Source organism: Pituophis catenifer, unplaced genomic scaffold (genome assembly GCF_029215685.1).
Source record: "Pituophis catenifer annectens isolate HBS135680 unplaced genomic scaffold, rPitCat1.0.hap2 SCAF_4, whole genome shotgun sequence".
In the NCBI taxonomy this organism is placed as follows: domain Eukaryota; kingdom Metazoa; phylum Chordata; class Lepidosauria; order Squamata; family Colubridae; genus Pituophis; species Pituophis catenifer.
Window position 1 is genome coordinate 36771835 of NW_027256884.1, and position 25815 is coordinate 36797649.

A 25815-nucleotide genomic window follows, 5' to 3' on the forward strand; every position below is an offset into this window, starting at 1 on the left:
TGTGTATGTGTGTGTGTTCTATCTCTGTTTCTGTTTCTCTCTCTCTCTCTCTATATATATATATACATATCTCCTAGAACTGTGATGGTGAACCTATGGCATGCGTGCCAGAGGTGGCACACAGAGCCCTCTCTGTGGGCATGCGCGCTGTCGCCAGATGCACTTCCAAGTTCCATTACGTGCATGTGCGTCAGCCAGCTGATCTGGCGCGCATGTGCACGTGGCCAGCTACTCTCTTCTGGGTTCTGTTGTGCGCCGTTGCATGCACGTGATGGAATCTGGAAGGTCAGCTGGCGATGGTGCTCATGTGCAGTCAGCCAGCTGTTCTCTTCTGAGTTCCATCACACGCTTGCGCGAAGACCAGCTTGCTGGCGTACATGCGTGTGATGGAACCCGGAAGAGCAGCTGGCCCCGCGCGTATGCACACCGGCCAGATGGTCTCTTCTGGGTTTCGGTGCTTTGGTGTGTGTGTGTGCACGTGCTAGTGTGCGCACACACACATACTCCTGTTTTGGCACTCAATGCTGAAAAGGTTAACCATCACTGTCCTTGAAGACATTTCCAAATTGCTGTCTCAAAATCTATGTGCGCATGATGCTTGAGTCACAGGAACAATAGGACCCTCAGAGATCTTCTAATTCAGGGGTGCCAAACTCAATTTCATTGAGGGCTGCATCAGGGTTATGTTTGACTTTGTGGGGGGCCGAGGGGCATGGCCAGCTCGATGTCACTTGTGTGATCAAATGCCACTTTTGCTAATAGTTTGTTTTGCTAGCACTGCCAAAAAACAGAAAGCTCTGTTTTCGCTGGCAGAGGCACCACGGAACAGTCCTTTGCTGTTTCCAGGGTGGCCCCATGGGCCAGATCTAAGCACCCTGAGGGCCAGATCTGGCTCACGGGCCTTGAGTTTGACACCCCTGTTCTAATTCAATCCTTTGCGCAGGCCAGGCCAGGAATTCTCAGATTGTCCCAAAGAAATAGCTGTCCAGTGTTTGTTTGAAAATGTCCAATGATGGAGCACTTATGACTTCAGGAGTCAGGCTGTCCCCGTTTAATAACCCTCATTGTCAGGAAATTCGTCCTTATTTTGAGTTTGATTCTGTTTGTAAAGCTTCCACCCCTTGATTCATGTCCTACCCTCAGATGCAAAAAAAACCCCAAACCAGGGGTGGAATTCAGCTGGTTCTATCCGGTTCAGGCGAACTGGTAGCAGGACTGCGGAAGGCTCCGCCCACCCATGCGGATGTCATGACATTGCTTTTGTGTGACACTTTTAAGCCACTGCGCATGTGCAGGCAGCTTTGCGCATGCGGCTTTGTGCATGTGCAGACACTGCCACGTGCAAATGAAGCATGCGTGCGGCACGCACATATTTGAGAAGTGGTAGGGAAGGTAAGTGAATTTCACCCCTGTCCAAAACCTGTTCCATGTGACAGACTGTAAGATATTAGAAGACTATTATTTTTCCCTTTCTCTTTTTTTAGTCTAAACATACTCAGTTGTTCATAGGATTTAGCTTCCATTTTTGTTGCTTTTCTCTGGACTCTTTCCAATTCCTCAGCACCACTCTTGTGTTGCCGTGACCAAAACCAGACACAATGTTCCAGATGCTGCAGTCTGATTGGTGCCTGTAGGGTGTGATCTTGAACAAATAACCTGGAGTTCTTCCTTCCTTGAATACTGCTCCAAAGTACCAATTCACACATCTGAGGACTATCTGGTTTATTACGGTAATTTGCCTAGTTTATGATTCCCTCCTTCAGTCATGTCCACATTCTCTGTCCAAAACATGCCTTCGGTTATTATTTGCTTCTTTGCAACTTGATGGGGGCCCTTAGGAAAGGTGGATAAGGTAAGATTCCTTAGTTTGCCCTGCCGTCTCCCAAATTAAAGGTCAAATGTTCTATTTGTCCCAGAAGAGGCTTCTGAGGAAATATTTGAGCAGGGCCAGGATAGAGAAGGATGCCTGAGAAAGCAAAGGTCACCTTAATCAATCCCGCTCCTTTCCCTTTCCTTCCTCTTCAACTCAACACAACACAACCCTTTCTCCTCAACGAAAACGGCTCTGCCACCGTCGGCGGCTGAGACATGCGTATTTTCAGTGGCATTTAAACAAAAAACAAAAACAAACCAAAAAAAAAAAACCCCAGCACGAGGGCCGAAGTCGAGGCATCGAAACAAAAGCGGGCAGAGGCTGATACTCGTGGCGTCTCAGCTCGGTTTGTTTATTTTCAAGCCACCCCCTAGGAACCGCCGGGAGCTTCTCCTGCAGCAGCCTCAGCGAGCGCGCCAGCCTGAGCGAGTCACACGCTGCATACACGCATCCCCGCGCTGGGCCGAGAGAGAGAGAGAGAGAGAGAGCGGGCGGGAAGGGGGGCTCGAGGGAAAGGGAAACGAGAGAGGCGGCGGGCGGCCGAGGGAGGAGAAGCGCGCCGAAGAAGAGCGCCGGCCGCGGGGCGAGAGAGGGAAGGCGCGGGGTGGGGGGTGAGAGACACCTCCGGCCGCTGCGTCTTTCTCTAGCCGGGGAAGAGGCGGGCGGCGAGGGAGGGGCCGCGCGAGCGCCGGCTCCCCGCTGTGCGCCCACCCGCGGCGCTGCGAAGAGGCACCGTGGCCGCCGCGCGGCTGCAGCTGAGCGCCGCTGACATCTTCCAGCCTCCCTCGGTGTCACCATGGACAGCTTCGATTTGGCGCTTCTGCAGGAATGGGACCTGGACTCTCTGTGGTAAGGCTGGGGGTTCCGCGTCGAGAGCGCTGCGTTTGTTCCGTTCTTCCACTTCGGGTGCCGGAGTTCTGAAAGAATAGCGGGAGTAGCGGGAATGGGCTACTCCAATCCTGTCACGCGCCGCGTTGGGAATGGGTTTTGGTAGCGTTATTCTAGCATTCTTGCGAATACTAAAGATGCAGGAATGGTACTAAGAAGGGTAAAATGACGGAGCCTTATTGCATGTCGTGTTTTGGTTTGCAGTGCTATTCTTCACGCTGTCCTTCAAAACTCCCTTTCTGGGAAGCTGAGTTGGGCAACTGCACCCCTCCGTCTCTTGTGCTCCCACTCTTTTCATTTGCAATTTTCCTCTTCTGCAGTTCCGCTATTCTCCCGCCTCCCTCTAAACTATTCACCTCTTTCTCCGTCTTCTTTCGGGGCAAGTTCCCCAGGGCTCTCCCCCCCTCCTCCCCCCCCCAGTGCGCGTTTATGTCTTCCCATTTTCCCTTCTTTCCTTGGAAACACCTTAGTTTTGGTCTGCCCGATCCCCACCCCCACCCCGCCTGTTCCGCCTTCTGCTTCTGGAGTCATTGTCCCCCTTTTTTTGCGGCTTAGACTCTGCTCCCCAGCCTGACCCGCGTCTTCACCTGGATTTCTCCTGGTGACAATAAATATAGAAATTGCTGCATTTCCAAGCGACATCTGGCAGCGGTCAGAAACCATTTCTAGAAATACCATTAACCACTCCAGGTGGAAATCTCTTCCCTCTTGTTGTCATTCAAAGGGCCAGCCTTCACAAGCGAATGCCTCCAGTACAGTAATTGCAACTGATGGCATTTAGCATATGGGCACCCTTAGCTCATTCCCTCTTGCCCTATAATTACAGTAATGCATTGCTGTGAGTTAGCCTTGATCTGTGTGTGTGGGTGTTGTTTATGCATCTCAGGTACTTTTTGCAACTGCTGGGTGCCACTTCAGTCTGTGCCAGCTTTTCTGTTGATTATAGCCTTTATGGCTTAACCTTTTGTGTGTGCTTCTAGGAGGAAGTAAGTACATCATATGGTTAAATGAATGATTATTTATGTTCTGAGTTTAAAGAAGCACAATACACATTCGTTTAAAATTCCTATTACATATGTCCTAAGTCACTATTGATTGCCCTATAACAGTCTATTCTCTTTTTGCATGGAAGCTGCTCAGTTATTCTGATACGTAGATATTTCTATGTTTAGCGTAATTGGGATAATGATGGAGTTGTTTTGCTGAAAAATTGTAGTTTTGTCTCAGGTTTAGGAATTGTGGAAATATTTCATTGACAATACATACAGTATGTTCAAATCTATCTGTCTGTCTATCTATCCATCCATCTTTAGGTGATGTGCTTTTTGTCTGAACATTATGCATTCTGTCAAAATTTGCAGGACAGATAAGACTGGCAGTGAATTTTCTAGGGAAAAAAGATATTGTGATTGTGCTATATAAGCTCCGCTACTGAATATTGCAAATTGAGAAATGGCTTACTGAAAAGTTTAAATCTTAAATGTAAATGGGCTACACTATACATTACAAATGGAGTTGTACATTACAATTACTATGAGTTAGAGGTATTGGATTCTAGAAATATAGCCCCTCATAATGGATACATACATTCTATCCATATTACTCTTGATTTTAATGAATAGATATAATCAATAATTTACTACCACGCTATAAATGTCTTTATAACTTTACTGGTAGACTGTGACTGAGATTATGTTACCAGGGTCAATGCTTGTTTTGGAACTAAACTATTGTATTGCTTTCTTTTTAATGTATTTAGGCCAATTCAGTCTTGAATATTCCATAAAAAAATGAAATGATTAATATAATAGGACCAAACCCTTAATTTCCTTTACTATGGAAATTAGCTATTTCTTTGGCATAGTATTTAAAGAAATCTGGCAAAAATGTTGGGAGACTAGATGCATTTGGTACATTTAATTTTCAATATTTTTTCCTAAGCTTAAATATCATGATTAATTTCACTGTTACCTATTTACACTAATGTTAAAAAGTTAAATAAATACTGTGAATTTGTCTAGAGAGTAACTTTAAGAGAACCGTACAAAAAAAATCTATTATTTATGTTTGGAGATAAGATTTATATGGTTGCAGATATTGTCACTGATTCATTGTGCTCAGCAGTAAGCGGTGTGTTATATCTTGAGAATGGCATAATTAGTTTGAGATGGGATTTGCATGGCAAGTATTAAGATTCTGTGTTTTACTGATTAGCTTTGGGTGTTTTTTTTTTTTTTTACTGCCAAGCATTTCATTGCAAAAAGAGGCTGTTTTGGTCAGTCATTTTAAGATTAATTGAGAGAATAGTTATATTTTACAAACATAGGAGAAAGTGGACACTTTGAAGCATGAATATTGATAACATCATATCTTCACCACAGGATGACCTGTATGGAACAGAAAACTGCAAGCTTCTTGCCATTGGAGGCCTTATGCCACATTGTGCATTGTTTTTCTCTCTCCATCCTTTCCTTTTTTAGTGAACAATTGGGTTATTGAAATTTACACAATTTCTGTCACCTACACCCTCCAATAAACTTGACCATGATGTTTTAGATATAATAATACTGTTTTCTTCTTTCTAAAAATTATTTGTTATTGCAAATAAGAAAAATGCACATTTAGATCAATATTATTGCATGAAAAGGAACTACATTCTTGGATAGCAACAGTAAATCATTGCATTTTGGACTGTATTTACAATGATTTGATTGTTCATTTAGTAGTGTGAGCCAGAGTACTTGATGACTTCTTTACTTAAAAATGTAAGATTTGATAGCAATTTATACAATTTTTATGATTAAATAAAAATGATTAACCTAACGATGTTCTTATGTGATGAGGAAATGAATGGCAACATGAGAAATCTCATTGTTGCATATCAGAAAGACGTAACATATTTTTATAATAAAGATTGTATCACTATTATTGATGCATAATACAGACATGTACACATTTTGTAAGGATGTTGTTAGTGCAAATAATTCCTTTTACTGATGTCCTGTTTCTTCAATAATATTCCAGCTGCAGGATATTGCTCGTAAATACATTTGTGCTGAAATTGCGGTGTTTTTTGGGAATTCACATAATGCGTATAATGTAGTACATGTATAACCTGTTGTTTAGGTTGCTTATACTTTGAGATAATGTAAATAATAGTTCATCAATGACCAGTAGTATAATTAATCCCAAGAAACACTTAGAGCAATATAATGCACTTTGTGTATTTTCTGTATCCATTAAAAAAAGTGTATAATGTGCAGTTAGTTTGCAATCAATTCACTACATTTTTCATTGACATAGCAATAATATGTTGGTGGGGAAGCAGCTTTTTATTTGGCTGCACTCTAAATGCACTTTACTGCATCTACAATCGTGTTTATGCAAGACAAAACAAGCTGAGAATCTTGCAAAATTACTGTAAATCAGATTGTAGACATTTAATGAAAATATTTCTGTTTGAAGACTATCTTAGGGCCCTTTTAAAAAGGCAAGGTAATTCACAAATGCATATGTATTATGCACACATAATGTATTGTGTGTGTATATGTGTGCCATTTGGATATTTATTTTTTCAGTATTCTTTTATGGCTGCTTATAAAACTTTGGAATGAAGACTGTTACCATTTAAATCTGCAAGTACTTTATGCTTTATTCATAGCCAATTAAAGGAAAAGATAAGACATAATAAGACTTTCTGAGAAGATGAAGAACATAAATGAGATTTGAATCTTTTGTCCCACTGGTTAAAAATTGTGGGAATGAGTTCAGATTAGACTGAAGGAATTCCACTGTGAAATCTGGAAAGTTGCTGCTAATCAGTGTGTCCAGTACTGAGCTAGACAATTCAGTCATCTGACTAGGAGTAAGGCAGCTTCTCAGATTGCCATAATATTTGAAGATTCAAGAAAGCAAAGTGCATGAAAGGGAGAAATGCTGGTTGTTATCATTTCAGACTCTAAGCATGTGTTAGAATATTCTTCCCAGAAGCCCTCTGTAAGAAAAACAGGGAGGGATGCTAAAAATAACAATCCCATATTAAAGCTAACTAGTAAAGTTCAGTGTGGTTTATTTATTTATTAAATTTATATTATACAATGAGATGTATGACAAGGTGATACAAAATCACCTATCTTTTTCTCAGCCTGCCTTGAATAAGTATTTTGCAAACTAGATTGGGCAAAAATGGAATTAAAACCAATGGTGCCTATTTAAACCACTTAAGATTTGCAGATGATGTTGTTTTCTTCACAAGACGCAGAAGAACTACAAAGACACATACAAGAGCTACACAAAGCAGGAGAACCATTTGGCTTAAAATAAACCTGAAAAAGAACCAGGTTATGTTTAATAAATTCACCAAAAAAAGAAAAAAATATAACTGGAGAAGAACTAGACATAGAAGACCACTACATACACCTTGGCCAACGGATTTCAATGGAAGGGATACAAAAAAAGAAATTGAATGGTGTGTTAAATGTGGTTGGCAGGCATTTGGCAAGTTAAACGTAATTTTCAATAACAATCTCCCTCTATGCCTGAAGAAAAAAGTTTACGATCAGTGTGTGCTACCTGTTCTAACATATGCCAGTGAAACATGGACACTTACAATCGATACAAAAGCTACGAGTGGTTCAAAGAGCCATGGAAAGATACATGCTCGGCATTACAAGACAAGATAGAAAGACCTTCATGTGGATTAAAGAACAAATGAAAATATACGATGCCATCAAAAGAGTAAAAGAATTGAAATGGAAATGAGCTGGTCACATAGCAAGAAGAACTGATAGCAGGTGGACTTAGGCAGTCATAGAATGGATTCGACTTGACAAAAAGTGTCCACAAAAGAAACCTAAAACAAAATGGAGCAACGACATCAGCAAGTATTGCGAGCCCAAAGGAAAGCTCAAGACCATATTGGTTGGAAACATGCGGAAGAGGCCTTCGTTCTGCAGTGAATAGACAATGGCTAGAATGATGATGAAATTTATATACCTCCCAAGTTCCAATGTTTGTTGGTGGCTCACATTAAAAAGAAGAAAAAATACAGTAATAGATTAGAATAAGATAATACTTTTATTAATATAGCTTTTTTTTTTTAATGTGAGAAATTTCTGCAAATGCTTATGACAGTGCAATGATCTTCCACTTTAGAATAAATAATATTTATCTTTAACGATACAAATAGTTAAAGGAGATTTATTTAGGGAATTTGTTTGTTTACTTGTTCACCGTTTATGGACAATTCCAGGAAGTGAACTACATATACTGTATATGAGAGCATATTGGTTACCTCTTTTTGTTAGTCTTGAAGAACTAAATTCATTATCTTCCATTCTCTGTTCTTTGTGTAGCTTAAGTATAAAAAGACAAAATATGGGATGAGTGGAAGACTCAGATCTCTTTTTAATTTGGGTTTTCTTTTTAATTTTCTGAGTTGCTCTGAAAGATAATAAGAAAACCAGGATTAAAATGTTATAAAAATAAATAGGTTAGATTTTCTTAGATTTTGAGGTCATGGTCCTGAAAAATAATTCAAATACCTTGGTGATTCTGGTGAGGCTACTGTATTCATAACAATATTTGGTATCAACCCACAATTTTTTCCTTTATTGCTCCTCATTACATATAGTCTAAACCAGAGTTTCTCACGTTTGGCAACTTTAAAATGGGTGGATTTCAACTTCTATGGCTGATTGGGGTTGCCAGGTTTGAGAAATGTTGGTCTAGAAGAACATACAGGATATAGGTTTTAAAACCAGTGTTTATTTTATCTTGAAGTATGAAAAACATCGTGTAAACCTTTCATAATAAATGGTGGTATTTTTATATAAATTAAAAAAGATGACAAACATGGAATAAATTAAAAGATGCAGTAAAGGAGGCTCTGAGAATTTTATTCCACTAATCCTTGCTGACTATAAAGGCCGGTGCTTTTCTCAGTTTCAGATGCAATATTTTTATAAAAAATATCCTGTCTGTACTTTCAGTGTGCATGCATGCACACACACAAACACACACACACACACACAAGATAATTCTATCATTCCTAGCCTCTCATTCACAATGAGTTCTTGAGTTCAGGAATGTTATGTTGCAAAAACAGAAACCTTTAACAGGATTAAACGTAAAGGTAAAGGTTCCCCTCGCACATATGTGCTAGTTATTCTCAACTGTAGGGAGCAGTGCTCATCTCTGTTTCAAAGCCGAAGAGCCAGTGCTGTCCGAAGACGTCTCCGTCGTCTTGTGGCTGGCATGACTCAACGCCAAAGGCGCACAGAACCCTTTACCTTCCCACCAAAGGTGGTCCCTATTTTTCTACTTGCATTTTTTACATGCTTTCGAACTGCTAGGCTGGCAGAAGCTGGGACAAGTAACGGGAGCTCACCCCATTACATGGCACTAGGGATTCGAACTGCTGAACTGCCAACCTTTCTGATCGACAAGTTCAATGTCTTAGCCACATAAATACCAAATTACATAATGATACACCAGATTGATTTAATTATTATTATAAGTATATATTTTATTATAATACTATGAAACAGTCAAAAATGTAAATTTATTAGCTGATAATAAGCTAATAAGCTAAGGCTACTGTTGTCTTATGACCTTTAGATTTCTCTTCAGAAATAGAGTATGGTGCAAATAAGGACATTCATGATTTGGTTTTGTGAAGGTTTCCAATTTGTTGGACAGCTCTTAATTTAGCATTGGCAGACAGAGACTACTGCTGTCAGAATGTATTTTATTGACACTTTGTTAGCTATGCTGTATGTTGACCTTTGACAAAAAGCCACAGCTGCTATATATCTTGCAGACCCTGAAAAAGAAAGGGAAAAAGGTATGTTTCTGTTTCTCGTACTCGCAAGAGAAACAAAGCAAATTAAATAATATGAATTCTAAAACCATTTTAGAACAGAGAAGAAACTGAGATTGCAGTCCTAGAATAAGGTAGTGCTCTTTGTAGGCCTGCATATACATTTGACTTCAGTTATAATATTGATGCATCCCAATATTCTTAATTTTCCCAGCAGGGGATTAACCAGAACTTAAAAACAATTATTATATTTGATACATATTTTACCATACAATGGTTTTCCTTGACACAAAGCAACTTTTACAATATGCTTAATTTGCAGTGAAAAGTGAGCATGGAATAGGGCTGTGCAAAACCATTAAAATGTGTATTTGAATACACAGGATCACCCACAAAGCAGGTTTTTATTGTTAAAATAGTGCAGCTTTGTGGGGGTGGCTGGCTTGGCTGATTCAGAAGCTGCTTCCAGCTGTCTCCATGTATATGCACGCATAGCTACTTCACCTTGCTGAGAAAGTATTGAACAAAATATCCAAGTCAGAATAATACTAGATTTGGATTCAAAAAGGATGGCTTCAAGAAAAGAAGGGAAATCATATTGAAATGCATACTCAATATGCATGGTCTTGCATTACAGTATATATATCCAGAAATTAGGGAATGCAAAAAAGGAGATGCAGTTCAGACTTTTTTTTTTTAAAAAAAAATAAAACATCCCCAGATCCATGCATACTTTCTATATTGAGAGGAAGACATATTTTACATTTTTAATACAAAAGCATGTTTTTAAATAAATTTGTTCTTAATGAACTGATGATATTTTCTAGCACTAGTGTATGTGGACATCAGCATTAAGTGTGGGATGATGTATCCCAAAGCCCAAAGCACATAGAGACTATCCCTAAGGATGGGCTCCTGCATGACTCCAAAAGCTCAGAAGACAAAACCTCTGGTCTGATTGGATCCTGATGTGTCTTTTCCCTTGACATCTTGCTGGGCCTGGAGGATGTAAGCAAATGAATAAGGGAAAAGAAAATGTCAGAGAGGGAAATAGAATATTGGCTTAAAAACATAGAAATGTCTTCTGTGGTAGAAGTTTCTGTTCTGAATAAAGAAAGAAAAGGTCAGGAAAAGGAATATAATAGTTGTTTTATTAATATATAAAAATGTCATATTTTTAAAATCACATTACTCAATTAATAATTTGTTCTTTCATGTCATGTTTAAAATTCAAGATAAAAAAGGTAAAGGTTCCCTTCGCACATATGTGCTAGTCGTTCCCGGCTCTAGGGGGCAGTGCTCATCTTCATTTCAAAGCCGAAGAGCCAGCGCTGTCCAAAGATGTTTCCGTGGTCATGTGGCCAGCATGACTAAATGCCAAAGGTGCATGGAACGCTGTTACCTTCCCACCAAAGGTGGTCCCTATTTTTTTACTTGCATTTTTATGTGCTTTCGAACTGCTAGGTTGGCAGAAGCTGGGACAAGTAATGGGAGCTCATCACTAATTTATATAGTGATGCTCTAATTATATGTAGAGCAGTGTTGTATCATAATAATTTTAAAACATGTTTCGTAGTAAAAAAATGTGTGAAATGTGATCATTAATGCCATCAAAAGAAACCAGTCTTTTCCCACATGTTTTGTTTAAAATTTAGTTGAAACTGCAATTATTGCTTAATTAATATGTTTATTTGAATCTGTTACTGTTTTCTGTAATATATGGCAGGGGTGCCCAACCCCCGGGCCATGGACCGGTGCTGGTCTGTGGCCTGTTAGGAACTGGGCTGCACAGCTGGAGGTGAGTGGTGGGTGAATAAGCGAAGCTTCATCTGCATTTGCAGCCACTCTGCAGCACTAATATCCCTGCCTCAGCTCCACCTCAGATCACCAGGCTTTAGATTCTCGTAGAAATGCTGTAAACTGCACATGCAAGGGATCTAGATTGTGCAGTCTCACTTCCCCTCCCAGTCTATGGAAAAATTGTCTTCCACGAAATTGGTCCCTGGTGCCAAAAAGGTTGGGAACCTCTGCTATATGGAAAGATCCTGAAATAGTGGTCCTTCAACAGTAATAGAGGAAATGGAGTCTGGTGGATTAAACAGAACAACTTGTTTATGAAGCCACAACAATGTTATTTCCTTTAGGAAATTACTTTTCTCCTACAATTTGGAAAAGGACAAACAGAAAGTTAAGATAAATATTGTTTAGGAAATTAACTTCTTTGCTTCTTTGTATACATGGAAAAGAGAGACAGTTCGGTGTAGTGGGTAAAAGATCAACTAGAAATGGGAAAACCATGAGTTCTAGTCCCACATTAGGCAAAAGACAGACATGAGGACCTTGGACCAGTCACTTTCTCTCAGACTTGGGAAAGAGGCAATGGTAAGCCACCTATGAAAAGTTTTGCCAAGAAAACTGCAGAGTCCTCTCCAGGAAATCTCTGAGAATCTGATATGAGTGAAAAGAAGGTAAAAAAAAATAGAAGCAAAGTTAAAAATTAGTCATTATATTACTTATATCAAGAAAACAGGCTATAAAAATATGTCTTAATATTTTTAATTTCTTTAACAAGATTGCTAATTTTGAAATATGGAAATGGGAGAGATAACACTTCCTCAATTAGCTCTATATATGTGTCTGTCTTCTTTGTTTGATAATACAAAATTATTTTGTCACATAAACCTGGCAGCATAAATTCAGGAGGCACATTTAATTTAATAGATATAGCTTGACTGAATGTCAAATCAATTAAATACATATCTAAGAACACATATATGCTCAATTATAGAGAATGCTTCTAAGTATATTTTATACAATGCTTCAGCACAATATTAGTATTTTTTCAGATTTCAGTTACATTGAAACCAAATTCTTAGGCTACATGCAACAATGCAAGGCTTACTGTTAGTTTTACTACCGTGTTTTCCCGAAAATAAGACAGGGTCTTATTTTCTTTTGACCTCCCCAAATAAGGGCTTGGCCTTATTATCAGGGGTCTTGTTATTTTGGGGGTGCAGGAGGTGGCGAGTGTGGGACTGGATGTCCTGTCGCTGCTGTCACCTCCCCTCCCTGTTCTTCATACTGGCCGAGTGGCCCAACATGTCCCACCCCACCCCAATGGCAACAGCTGCTTCCCTTCCCTGCCGTCTCTTTATTGAGAGGGGTGGCAGATGGGGTGGGGGAGAAGCGAGACGTGTGGAGCGAGACATGGCTCCCCTTGCCGGGCATGGCAGGGCTCCTGCCCCTTGCTTAGCCACCCGCCCCCTTTAGGGATGCAATTTGGAGGTGGCAGGTAGGGTCTTGCTTCTCCCCCGCCCCACCTGCCACCCCTGTCGATAAAGAGACGGTGGGAAAGGGAAGCAGCTGTTGCCATTGGGGTGGGGTGGGATGTGTTGGGCTGCTTGGCCAGCGTAAAGAACACGGGAGGCCATATCCCCTTCTTCCCCCCTCCAGCCTCGCTTCCTCAACTCATTTTGGTTGCACAGCAAGCAACCAGAGGAAATGGCGGGACTGGCTGTGCATGCGTGTAAGTAGTTGATGGGGCTTATTTTGTGGCGGTGGCTTATCGCATGCGCTGAAAAGCCTGATTGGGCTTATTATCTGGACATGTCTTATTTTCGGGGAAACACGGTACAACCCATTGCAGATGACATGAAACTTCTACTAAAAGAGCCCATAAAACATACAAAGTTATACTAGGAGTTTTTAATGACACTAAAATGCATAACAACAAGAAACTTCACATATGGGCAATTTGAAATAATACAATAGCATGACAGATCAGTACTCACACGAGTTAATTGAACATTTGAATTGTTGAACAATTCGCCATAAAATTAAAAGAGATTCCTGCTCTGCTCTGCCTCAGGCATTTAGACAGATAGCTTAGTGTTCTTATTTTACCCTGAAGAAACACTGGGTTATAGAAGAAAGAAATAAGTTCTGAAGTAGATTATGTCAAATGATAGAAGCTTGCACATACAACCAACCATACAAGAGAACTGCAAGAAAGCATGACAAGCTTTCCAGATTTCATAAAACTTGAATGGGATTCTATTTTATCTATGAAATCTCTGCATTCTGCTTATTTTTTTCTCCTATTCTTCAACCAGAAAGGATGTGAGGCAGTGGTGGGATTCAAATAATTTAACAACCGGTTTTCTGCCCTAATGACTGCTGGGTGAGCGTGGCTGGGTTGGCATGGCCAACTCAATGTCACTCATATTGAGGGCATCTTGCCTGGCTTCTCCTCACCTGTCCCCTCCTAGCCAGTCCTTGTCTCTTCTTATATGTTATGGTGAGAGAGGAAGCTTTTCTCCTTGATACTAGCCAATAAGATGACATTTTGCTAACAGAAGACCTGACGTACATTTCCAAGTATAGTTTATCGCCATTCTCTTGGTAAGACTGAATGGAGAGATTTATAAAGAATAACAGAGTTGGAAGGGACTTTGGAGTTTTCTAGTCTAACCTCTGCTCAAGCATGAGACTCTATACTATTATGGACAAATTTCTTCTTAAAAACCTCTGGTGATGGTATACCCACAACTTCTGAAGGCATCCCATTCCTCTGATTAATTGTTCTCATTGTCAGGAAATTTCTTCTTATTTCTAGGTTGGATCTGTTTGATAAGCTTCCATCTCACAGATCCGTCTCACAGTTACTTTCATTTGAGCCAGGCACCACCTATTCTATACCTGTGCATTTTGTTTTTTTTTCTTGTCTAAGTGTAAAATCTTACTTTACTCTCCATTAAATTGCATTTTTGGTGAGAAATGATGTTCTACAGTGACATTCATAATGATTTTTGCAAAATGCACTAAAGCTTGAAGAATACATCTCTGCTTATACTAATAAAGATTATTCTTTTTGAACATTAAAGCATATAGTCAAGCAAATATTTCCAATCCATTGTAAATGAAAACACATTTGAAAGGCATTTTCAAAGCAGTCAGTTAGTAGATGTCTTGCCATTCTTTCTCTTCTCTTTTAATTAAATTTTTCTGCTTTTTTTCCCCTTGGGCCTTATTGCAATATTCTAAAACTTTCACAGATCCTTCACAAAGAACCACTTCTAATTTAACTGGAATACATTGTTTTCATTCTCAGTTTTTCTGGTTACAGAACTTTCCTTCTCCTTCACTCATCATTTCTCCCTTTAATGATGTTTGTGCATACTTGCAAGAAAGGAAGTATTTAATTTTGGAGCCGCCCAGGCGAGGGCAGCTGACAGTATCCAGGCCCAGCTTCATCTTGAGTTGCGATCCCAGCTCTGGTCCGGAAGCCACCAACCCCTCAGAAGCCAGCCACCCTTCCCTCACCTGCCCACTGGCCCACGCGCTTCAGCTGAGCATAGGACGCTGCTTTGAGAATGGTGCAAGCCCCATGGGCTGGAAGGTAAAGCTGATGGTGGGGAAGGAAGATCCGCTCCAGGCTTGCTGTGCTCAACCGATGGGCCACCTCAGTGGGGGGGGACACAGTGTCCCCCCACTGAGGCCTTGCTCTGTGCTGCCACCTCCTCAACTTCCGCCTTGCCTCAGGTCCCACATCCAGCCCACGAGAAGGGGACATGCCGCTTCCAGGCCAGCCTGGCCAGTGGATGGGTGAGCGGGTGACCTGGGGGAGGCATTTTCTCTCAGGCCTCCCACTCGGAAGGCCCCGCGGAAGCCAAAGCTGGGCCCAAAAGGCAGCCGAGCTTTTCCGTGTCCCATCCCCACTGAGGTGGTCCTTTGGCTGAGCACAGCAAGCCCAGAGCGGATCTTCCTTCCCCACAGTCAGACTTATCTTTCAGGCCATGGGGCTCGCACCGTTCTCACAGCGGTGGCCCGCACTTGGCCAAAGCCTTACCTTTCAGCCCATGGGGCTCGCACCGTTCTCACAGCAGTGGCCCGCACTTGGCCAAAGCACTTGGGTCGGTGGGTGGGAGAGGGAGGGGTGGCTGGCAGAGGGGCGATGCGGGAGTCATAACGTTGTGCACCCTGCTCACCCCCACCTGCTGGCAGGCAAAGCCCAGCAGCTGCAGAGAATCTGGACGGGGGGCAAGATGCGGGCTGGCGGGGAGCCAAGTGATGATGGCTCAGCCCTGGCTCACTTTCCCCTTTGCCACCAGCCGTGGGAGGAAGGTAAGGTCGTGGGATGAAGAAAGAGGCAGTTGTGGGGGAAGAAGTGGGGGAATGAGTAAAGGCCGTCTGAAGGAGGGGAAACGGTGGAGGTAAGTAAGCTGATTTGGCAAAGGGTGAGACCATGGTGCAAACGGGGCGGTGGGTGGGGGATATGTCCCTTTAGAAAGTCAGGAACTGGTGCATCCCTTGAGATGAAGGGCAAGCAGGTGGCATGCGGGTGGAGGCCCCAGGAAAGGACAGAGCAAGGGACTAGTGTGTGAAGTTTCCGAAAGATGCCCTAATTAATTTACGTTCCGCTATGATCCTGTCTCTCCCCTCCCTGGCCATGTCATAAATCACATTCTCCAATTACCCACTTTGGCTAGCTGTGAAATCCAACACCCTTTTTTTGATTGCGGAAGAAAGCATGTATGGAATGTAGCCTCCGTTAGGGAAATCAATTAGCTCTATCAGTTCTCCCTCCCTCCTGCTCATGGCAACTTGAAAACTTTGCAAGTTGACATAGTGCCTCCTCCAACCTGAGATGAAGGGTAAGTAGGCGGCATATGGGCGGAAGGATGGCGAGAGCCAAGCCCGAAAGGCAGCCAAGTCTCAATGTGTCCACCCCGAGGTGGCCCTTTGGCCAAGTGCCTTACTTTTGCAGGCAACCATGGTGAGCAGAGCGGGCGAGGCGTGGAGATCATCTGGGCCATGTGGTCTGGGCGAGCGAGTGAAGGAACCAGAGAGTAGCTGGGCATGGGCATGTCTCTAGCCACCAGCCAAGGTGGGCGAGGTGGGCAGGGCCAGCCAGTGATGTGATTAGCTGGTTCTCTGAACAGCGCAAAATCTTAACAACTGGTTTGTCTGAACCGGTCTGAACTGGCTGAAGCCCACCTCTGACGTGAGGTGAAATCATAGCTTGTAAAACAAATCTTCCCATAATTTTAGTCTTCCCATCCTAAAGAACATATGATCTTATGGAGTACATTTATGATTTCTGTATGTATGGGTAAAATAAGACTTCAAAATTCTAGTAGTAATTAATTCTGTTAAATTCAACCTTAACCTCCAAAGTTCTGTAAATCTTACTATTTAAATAGCAATTCAGAATCAAAATGAAATAAATCTACTCTTTTCTTATCTGAGGCCTGCTATAATTTATTTGTATTATTGCAGATTGTATTCCAGCCATTTGGGAATAATGGTCCCATGTCCACAGTCAATATGTATAATCAACATGCTCTTCTTTGTCTTATAAATAAAATGCATAGATCCAACATGGAAATACCATTCCTGCAGCTGTCTCATAGACAGAACAAATAGATCCAACATACTAGAAAATGCAAATGTTTTGGATGAATTGCTTTTCTCTTAGAATGATAAGTCTGTTGATTTGTTACCTTGTTCTGGTGTGTAGGGACTCCCAGTGAATTTGTTCAATGACAAATTGTCACCTCAGGGCAACATAAGAAAGGGAAAATACTTCTTTATTCCTGTATTCTCTTCCATGCTTTTCACAGAAGTCACTCTTTACAGCCATTTATTTAAAACATAACAAGTGAGGCAAGTTGGTGACTTCAGCCACAATAGTGAGATTTTCTCAAATAGACCTCTCAGTTATGCCATATGATTGTTCATCCAACTTCTTTTACTGATTATACTTTGACAAAAGAAATAGTGCATGTGTGTACTTTTACAGGACCAAAATGATATATTATCATATATTTATATAATGTAAAGCATCAATTCTCTTTTATATTTACAGCTAGCAGGCCAGTGTTAATAATTTGTGTTTCTCTTGATGCATTGCAGAAGAAGTCACCATTTGACATTTTGGCATAGCCACTTCTGGGCCTTCCTAGTATCTTCTGGGAATGTGTGTTCACATCAAGAAAACACTTCTGTTGGAATAGCTGTTGAATGACTTGTAAAGGTCTACTAGATACTTATTCTACAAAATCTCCATATATAGCAACTAAGAAAGGCATAGCTTACTCACAGTATTCACACATCACATTGAGATAATAGTTCTTCAGAAGTTAGTCTTAGTATGATTAAGCAGATTGTTGTGGCATTGTTCAAGCAGGAGGAGAAGCTCAATAAACTGAAAAATTGCTTTTGTAATTTAATTAGCTGATGTCTAAGCTGAGATCTTGAGATTCTTCCTGTCTTAATAAACCAAAGTTCACAAAATAACATTGTTGTTATAATAAAGCCTTTATATTACCTACAGTGCACCTACTTTGGACTACTATGTATTAAGTTGTAAAAAATTGATCCAATTGAAGATTGTTGGATGTTTAGTTTTTTAATTTTAAATAAGCGGAAGGAATACAAATGTAGTATGTAAAATTATAGATTGTATTGTGAGAATTCAGACAAATTGTTCAATAAGAATTATTAGTATTATGATATAAAGTTGCAGTGTTTAACATTTGAAATACTTCATTATATAGAGGTCTAGACTACTATTGATCAGCTCTAAATTATGGTGCATAGTCTTAAAGATTAACTATATTTGTAATGTATTAAAGAGATGAGTTATCATTTTAAGAAATTCCTGATTTTTCAGCAGAATTAAAGCTATGTAGCTTAATAAAGACTATATTTAAGCCAGGTTTATATTGTTTAACTTTGGTATAATTGTAGTGATACTGGAAATCAGTAAATTTTAGTAGTTAAATTTAAATTGTAATTCAGTAGTTAAATTTAATATATTTTCTTTCATTTGTTGAATTTATTAGGTAGTTACATTCACTCAGTTGTTAATAATACTGGATCTTTTGTTATCACCCACTATTAATTAATGTATCATAGGTAAAGGTTGAGGTTCCCTTCGCACATATGTGCTAGTCGTTCCCGATTCTAGGGGGCAGTGCTCATCTCCGTTTCAAAGCCAATGAGCCAGCACTGTCTGAAGACGTCTCTGGTTATGTGGCTGGCATGACTAAACGCCAAAGGTGCACGGAACGCTGTTACCTTCCCACCAAAGGTGGTCCCTATTTTTCTACTTGCATTTTTTATGTGCTTTTGAACTGCTAGGTTGGCAGAAGCTGGGACAAGTAATGGGAGCTCACCCTGTTACGCGGCACTAGGGATTCGAACCACTGAACTGCCGACCTTTAAATCGACAAGCTCAGCATCTTAGCCACTGAGCCACATCATAACACTTTGTTTATTCTTGAGATTGTTATGCTAAATCCTTTTTAATTTGAAGAAGTTAACCTTTACTGCAACAGGAACTTGTAGCAACTAGAAATTAATATTAGTGTTTAATTTTTATAGAATTCTTTCCATAATTAAAGCTTCACAATCCCAGTTTTGGACCTTATATCTGTGAATTCACCATTGGCCCAACTGTATCCTGCTCTGAGTGTTACTCTGGGAAATGGGCATTCAGTGTGAGTTCCATTGTAGAATGTCTACTAAGCATCTTTTTTTATTACTCTTTTTCAGGTCATTGTTATACATGATGTTCCTCCCATGTGTCTTACAATCTATTTTTAAAAATGGTGTGTTTTTTTGATTTTTTTTAAATTTTAATTAGATTTTATTTTGTGTTAGCTAAATGTTTTCAGGAAAAAAGTAATGTTGAATCTATTCAATACATGATACAATGTAATGTAAGTGATTTTTCAATATTATATTTGTTAATTTAAAAATGGGCCTACTTTCCATTAAAAGTAAACTCATAGGCTTATGTTACATGTTTCAGCATCCTTTGGAATTTGTATTTTCCCACATATTTTGTGTTTATTTAAATGTGTTAAAAGCCATCTCTCAAAGAATTCAGATTTGCTTCTCCTCTAGAGTGATTTAATAATAGATTTAGAATGGGCACAAACGCACACATCCATTTTACTGTATGGCACAGCTGGTATTTTCTGATCAGATACAGTGGCAACAGAGATAATATAGTTTACTGAATTTCTATAAAACTTGGGTTTAACTGCCAGCCTGTAACTTCTACACAAATCAAATGATACATATGTATGTATGTATGTATGTATGTATGTATGTATGTATGTCTTTGGTTATTCGGGTTTTCTCCGCGTAAAATTGGAGGTTTCTTGGCAACGTTTCAACAAAGTCTCATTCGTCATCTTCAGGCTGGTGATTTCGGCTTCGTGCTTCTAGGAGCAATGTGTGAGATCGCAGCAGTTTCTTTCTTTTAACTGCCAGTGGGGGTGTGAACTGATTGGGTGGGAGTTTGGCTGTGTTCTGATTGGGTAGAGGTGTGTTCTGATTGGTTGGAGGTTTGGCTGTGCTCTGATTCGATGGGGAGTTGGCTGTGCTCTGATTGGCTGGGTGTGTGTTCTGTTTAGGTGGGGGCTTGGTTGTGCTCAGGTTAGTCTGAGTAGCAGGGGGATTTGAGCTGGTGAGCTGTGTTGCTGTTGTTTGGCTTCGTGTTCGTGGCCGTGCCACCTCTTCATGGTGGGTGTCAGTCTGCTTCATGTATGGATTGGAGGGGTTTAAAGGGGCTAATGATGCAGCTGTGGTCTGGCTTCTGCTCCATGGTCGTGCATCATCATCAGTGTGGGTTTGGGTCTGCTTTCTGCGTGGATGTGTGGTGGTTACATCCTGTGTGGCTCTCGTGAGTGTGGGTCTGGTGTCATTCTTTGTGTTAGGGACTCGTTTGGCAATAAGGGCAGGTTTCCAAATGGCTGGTAGGCGGGAGGTATCATCTCGTTTATTCATGCTGTGTGGACGTTTTTCTATCTCAATGGCTTCTCTGATTATTCTGTTGTTAAAGTGTTCAGTTTTGGCGATAGTTCTGGTCTTTTTAAAGTCAATATCATGTCCTGCGGCTTTGAGGTGTTGGACCAGGGAGGAAGTTGTTTCCTCTTTTCTGACTGAGTTCTTGTGTTCTTCAATGCGTGCATTTATTCTTCTGTTGGTTTGTCCGATGTATGTGGTGGGGCAGGCGGTGCATGGGATTTCATATACTCCTTGATTTTCTAACTCAATTTTGTCTTTGGGGTTTCTTAGGATGGTGGATATTTTTCGGTTTGTGCAGAATGCTGTCTTGATGTTGTGTTTGTGGAGGATCTTGCTGATTCTGTCTGTGGTGCCTTTTATGTATGGGAGGAGGGCTTTGCTGTTTTCTTGTTCTCTGTCTTGGATTTTAGTGGGGGTTTCTTTTTGGATTAGGTTGGTAATCTTATTTCTTTGGAATCCATTGGATGTTAGTACGTTAGTGAGAGTGTGTAGTTCGGTTTTTAGGTGTTGTTCGTCAGCTAAGCGTTTTGTTCTGGAGATGAGTGTCTTGGCTACGGAGTTGATCTGTGCTGGGTGGTGGTGTGAGAGTGCGTGCAGATAGCGATCTGTGTGTGTTTTCTTCTGGTAGATGGTGTGTCCTAGGGAGCCATTGGATTTTTTGTAGACTAAGACATCCAGGAAGGGAAGTTGGTTGTTCGCTTCTGTTTCCATGGTGAACTGTATTTTCGGGTGTAGGCTGTTGAGGTGTGTGAGGAAGTTGTCCAGTTTTTCTTTCCCATGTGGCCAGATTATGAAGGTGTCGTCTACGTATCTGAGCCAGAGTTTGGGTTTGTGATCAGATTTTTCTAGAGCTTGGATTTCAAAGTGTTCCATGTAGAGGTTAGCAATAACAGGTGAGAGGGGTGATCCCTCTATTTATTTCTATTTTTGTCCGTTATAGATGAAGTATGTGTTGGATAGGCAGTGGTTGATCAGATCTAGGATGTGCTTGGGGGGGTTATATTTGTTTTGGATAGCTGTCAAGGCTTCTTTGATTGGTACTTGGGTGAAGAGGGATATGACATCGAAGCTCACAAGTAGGTCGCTGGGCCTAAACAGAACACACACCCATCCAATCAGAGCACAGCCAACCCCCCATCCAATCAGAGCACAACCAAACCCCCAACCAATCAGAACAAACCTCCACCCAATCAGAACACAGCCAAGCTCCCACCCAATCAATTCACGCCCCCACAGGCTGTTAAAAGGAAGAAACAGCTGCGATCACACACATTGCTCCTAGAAGCACGAAGCCAAAAACACCAGCCTGAAGATGACGAATGAGACTTCGTCAAAATGTTGCCAAGAAATCTCCAATTTTACGCGGGAGAAAACCCGAATAACCAAAGACCTACATACAAACACCCGCGAAAACCTCAGAAAACAAATATATATATACACATTTTGCCTATTTATGGTATATTAAACTTGCTTTAATAATTATGTAAAACTTTATGTTACAATTTAAATTTTGGGCTGACATTAGTTCAGCAGTTTTGATAATCTTGAAATATAATTCTTCAACAAAGGAAGTGCTTTTTATCATAGCTATGAACAAGTAAGTAATCTAAGACATAACATACCTATGCAGCAAAATCATATATTGCCACTAAATATTCCTAAGAATTTCCAACAAATTGAAACAATAACAATTTCATACATTTTATGCACTTGGCTTTTTCTACATTTAAGATCTGAATACTGTATTACTTCTTGCTGTAGAAATTACCTAAGTAAAGTTTAGCCATTAGTAATGTTTGATACAGGGGTGAAATCTACTTACCTTCCTTACTGGTTCGGAAGTGCGCGCATGCATCACATTCATGCTCAGACCCTCTGCGTATACACAAAACCTTCTGCGCATGTGCAGAGGGTAAAAAACACATTACTTCCTGGTTAAAACCAGGAAGTAACGACATTCAGGCGGGTGGGCGGAGCCTCGCACTACTATCGCTACTGGTTCTCCGAACCACCTGCCACAATCGCTACCGGATTGCCCAGTCCAGTCCGAACCGGGAGCATTTCACCCTTGGTTTGATGACATTTTGTTCAATTCAATATGTATTGCATTACAGAAAAACCAGAACTCCTAGCTGGTTTAAAAATTAATTTTTAATTTTTAATTCTTTTTAATTTTAAAAAGAATCTGCTCTTTTATTTTCAGGAGAAAGTCCTGAAAGTTACTAAACTAAGTTCCTACTTGATTTTATATTAAAAAAACAAAAGCAATTTTTTTTAGCAGATGAAGCTTTAATTAATAGATTGGATCACAATTGGACCAGGTCATTTGCAAACAAAATACCATACAACCAATACTAGTTTGGACTTAAGGGCAATTGTGGTCCTGAAGATGATTGTGCTAGAAGAGTTTTTGTCAATATTTGCACTCCAAACATGCCATGTCAACTGCCCATGCTGGCAAAGAAGTAAGAGGAGTTGAACTCCAGAACATCTGGGAGGCATCTGGTAGAATAAGTTGCCCTGGAGTCATGCATTATAAAATTGCCAAATTCTTTCTTACCTGAAGAAGCTATCCATCCATTACAGGAATAAGTAAATGGAGTAAAAGCCAAAATCACTGACTTAGAGTTTTTATTAATTTAAATTTATCCCATTGAACTCATACCCCACTTCTAATGGAATGACATTATCAATTTAGAAACATATGTTTTAAAGTTAATGATTCCAAAATTCACATTCTACTACATTGTAGGCTCATGTCTAAAACACCTGTAATTTAGCAGAAGCTGCCATGATTATTAACCCTTCCTCCTTTGGTTTTTTTTATTACCAAAATTGTTTGAGGGAAGAATTTAGGAACTTAACTACTGAGTTCTGCTAAAAGTTTTAGGGTAAGATTCATAAAATTCCCTGTAACCTCTCTCTGGCTTTTCATAGCAGCTTCGAAAAATGTAATTCTATTAAGCACGTCCCACCAAAATGAGCAGCTTAGTTTTAACTTTATTGATTTATAGTCAGACATACAGAAAACTCAATGTATTTAGGGTGACACATATAATGTCTTATCCCATTTGGATTATTGTATTTATTCATCATTGAAATCTCTAATGTCTTTGTGTTACAAACATAGCTAATACTGATGAAATCAGTTATGTACTGTATACCTCTTATGAAATGTTTATTTTTTTACCATAAGAATATAAAAATGTCTACATTTTTCCTTTCATTAATTCCTTAATTTATTTATTTTGTCTAGAAAAATCCATAGTGTTAAGTACTCTGTTTAGCTCTGCTGAAATGCAATTACATAAATATTATATTAAAATGAATTAAAATAAATATTTGTATTTTAGGTGAAGCAAATTTATGTTGTAAAAAGAATGAGATACGTATTTTATTATTCACAGTTATCCTTGCTAGATTTTCCCGTCTGCCGACAGTGATCTTTCAGTTCTTGTTTCATAAATATGCATATCGTGTTCAAGATCCCATTTAAATGCATGCATGAAGAAGCCCTGAATCTGATTAACTTTATTAGCCATAAATTATCAAGTGTATTATTTTATGTTAAACCCCTTCTAAGAGAAAAATATGGCAAACTCTTACCTGTGTGATTTGTGATTAATTCTACTTATGCTAATGCAAATTTCTATGAGTATCGTGTTTTAAATGTTAGTAGCAGGTAGTAGCTGTAGTATATTGCAGCCTTACATAGCATTTTGCTATCTGGACAGGCAATCATTTGCATCCTTTAAAAATTTATTTACGGCTTCAACTAATTACTTCTTAGGATGTAAAGCCTATCACATTCACACAATTCATTAAAGCACATTCAGTCTGAATAGAATAATTTTTCAACTTTTTGGTGTCACTTTTATAGACAAATAACACTTGTAAATGATGGATAATGGGCATCAGAGTGCTGTGTGGTATAAAACGAGCATGAATAATGTTTAATGGGAGATAGAAGATTAACTCGTCTATGACCTAATTGGCTGCTTTGTGGTAAATGCAAAATGGTCCATGTCTATTATAAATAATACTGAAAGAAGATACTTCCTAATTCCTTCCTTATTAAATACCTTGTTTTTTCCACTGCCTGGTTCAAACAGGAAAAGAGACCCTAATGATAATCTTGCTATAGAAATTTAGGGATTGCAAGAGAACAGATGGTAATTAATAATGTTATACACTAACAGAATAAATCTCTGTCTTATCTAGAGGTACAGTATGTAGAAACATATGCTGACTTGGGGATACACACCCACACCCACATCACCTCTCTTTCTCACACACATACACAGAAGCACACACACATACACACAAAAATAGACACATGTGTTGTGGGTGTAGAATCCATTGATTTCAAGGATTAGATATGATTTTCTTTACATGTATGCTGGTATCTGAAAAAAAAATCATACTTTGTAAATTTGATGTAATCAACAAGATCTTAACAAAGCTGACCAGAAAATAAAATAAAATCTAGTTGCTTACCCATATTTCCCCGAAAATAAGACCTGTCTTATATTTTTTTGAACCCTGAAATAAGCGCTTGGCCTTATTTTTGGGGAGTTCTTATAATTTTGGGAGCAAGATGGGGCTCCTCTTGCCATCTTACCTGATTTCCAGCTCTGCATTTAAATATTTTCGGGGAGGGTTTATTTTAGGGGGAGGCTTATGTTAGCGCATGCGCTCAAAAGCCCAATTGGGCTTATTGTCAAGGGATATCTTATTTTCGGGGAAACAGGGTATAAAAAAATATCAGCGTAGATGGTCACAATCTCAGTATATTTTATAGTTACCTAAATAAGTAAAAATGAAATAAAACAAAAAATCAATAAAAATAATCCAATTTCAGAAAATTAATTTGAGAAACAATATGGAGGTGGGTGGAGAAAGTGAGTGTTTATTTAATAGAAGAGAACAAAGAAAGCAACCATTTATATAGATTTTTATAGCTGTTTCAATGTATGAAACTTCATTCCTTTCATAGTTACAGGAAGTGTCAGCTTTCCTGGTTAAATTAGACAGAAAACATCACTAAATGAGCTAATACTATTAATTGTAAGGCTACATTAACAATCTTGTAAGTCTGAGGGTAAAATCTTGCTGCTATTATTTTTAATCATCTGATTAATTAGCGTGGGTCTTTCCTAAGTTTCTTCTTCTAACTGGTAAGCTATTTGGGATGTCCTTCCTTTTTATCTATTGTTTCCTAGGCAGTACCTCTTTTCCCTAGTTCTCTCAAGGTCACCCACATAATCCATTCTAGATAGTCTTCGCTTAATTATTCTAATTGGGACTGGCAACTCCATTGCTAAGATAATCATTAGTCATTAAGTAGTCATTAAGTGAAACATCACTACTGTCCCACTTAGTAACAGCAGTCTCTGTTGTCATTAAGTGAATC

The 25815-nt window shown here is 39.7% G+C and overlaps 1 protein-coding gene across 1 annotated transcript in view; it reads left to right on the plus strand.

Annotated features, from left to right (window-relative positions):
- The first annotated feature begins 2662 nt into the window (after window positions 1–2662).
- AFF3 (ALF transcription elongation factor 3) overlaps window positions 2663–25815 on the plus strand; it is a 240121-nt gene continuing 216968 nt past the window's right edge. Inside the window, exon 1 of the mRNA XM_070944314.1 lies at window positions 2663–2722. Coding sequence (XP_070800415.1) covers window positions 2670–2722 — 53 coding nt within the window. The 5' untranslated portion in view covers window positions 2663–2669. The remainder of the gene's footprint in view (window positions 2723–25815) is intronic.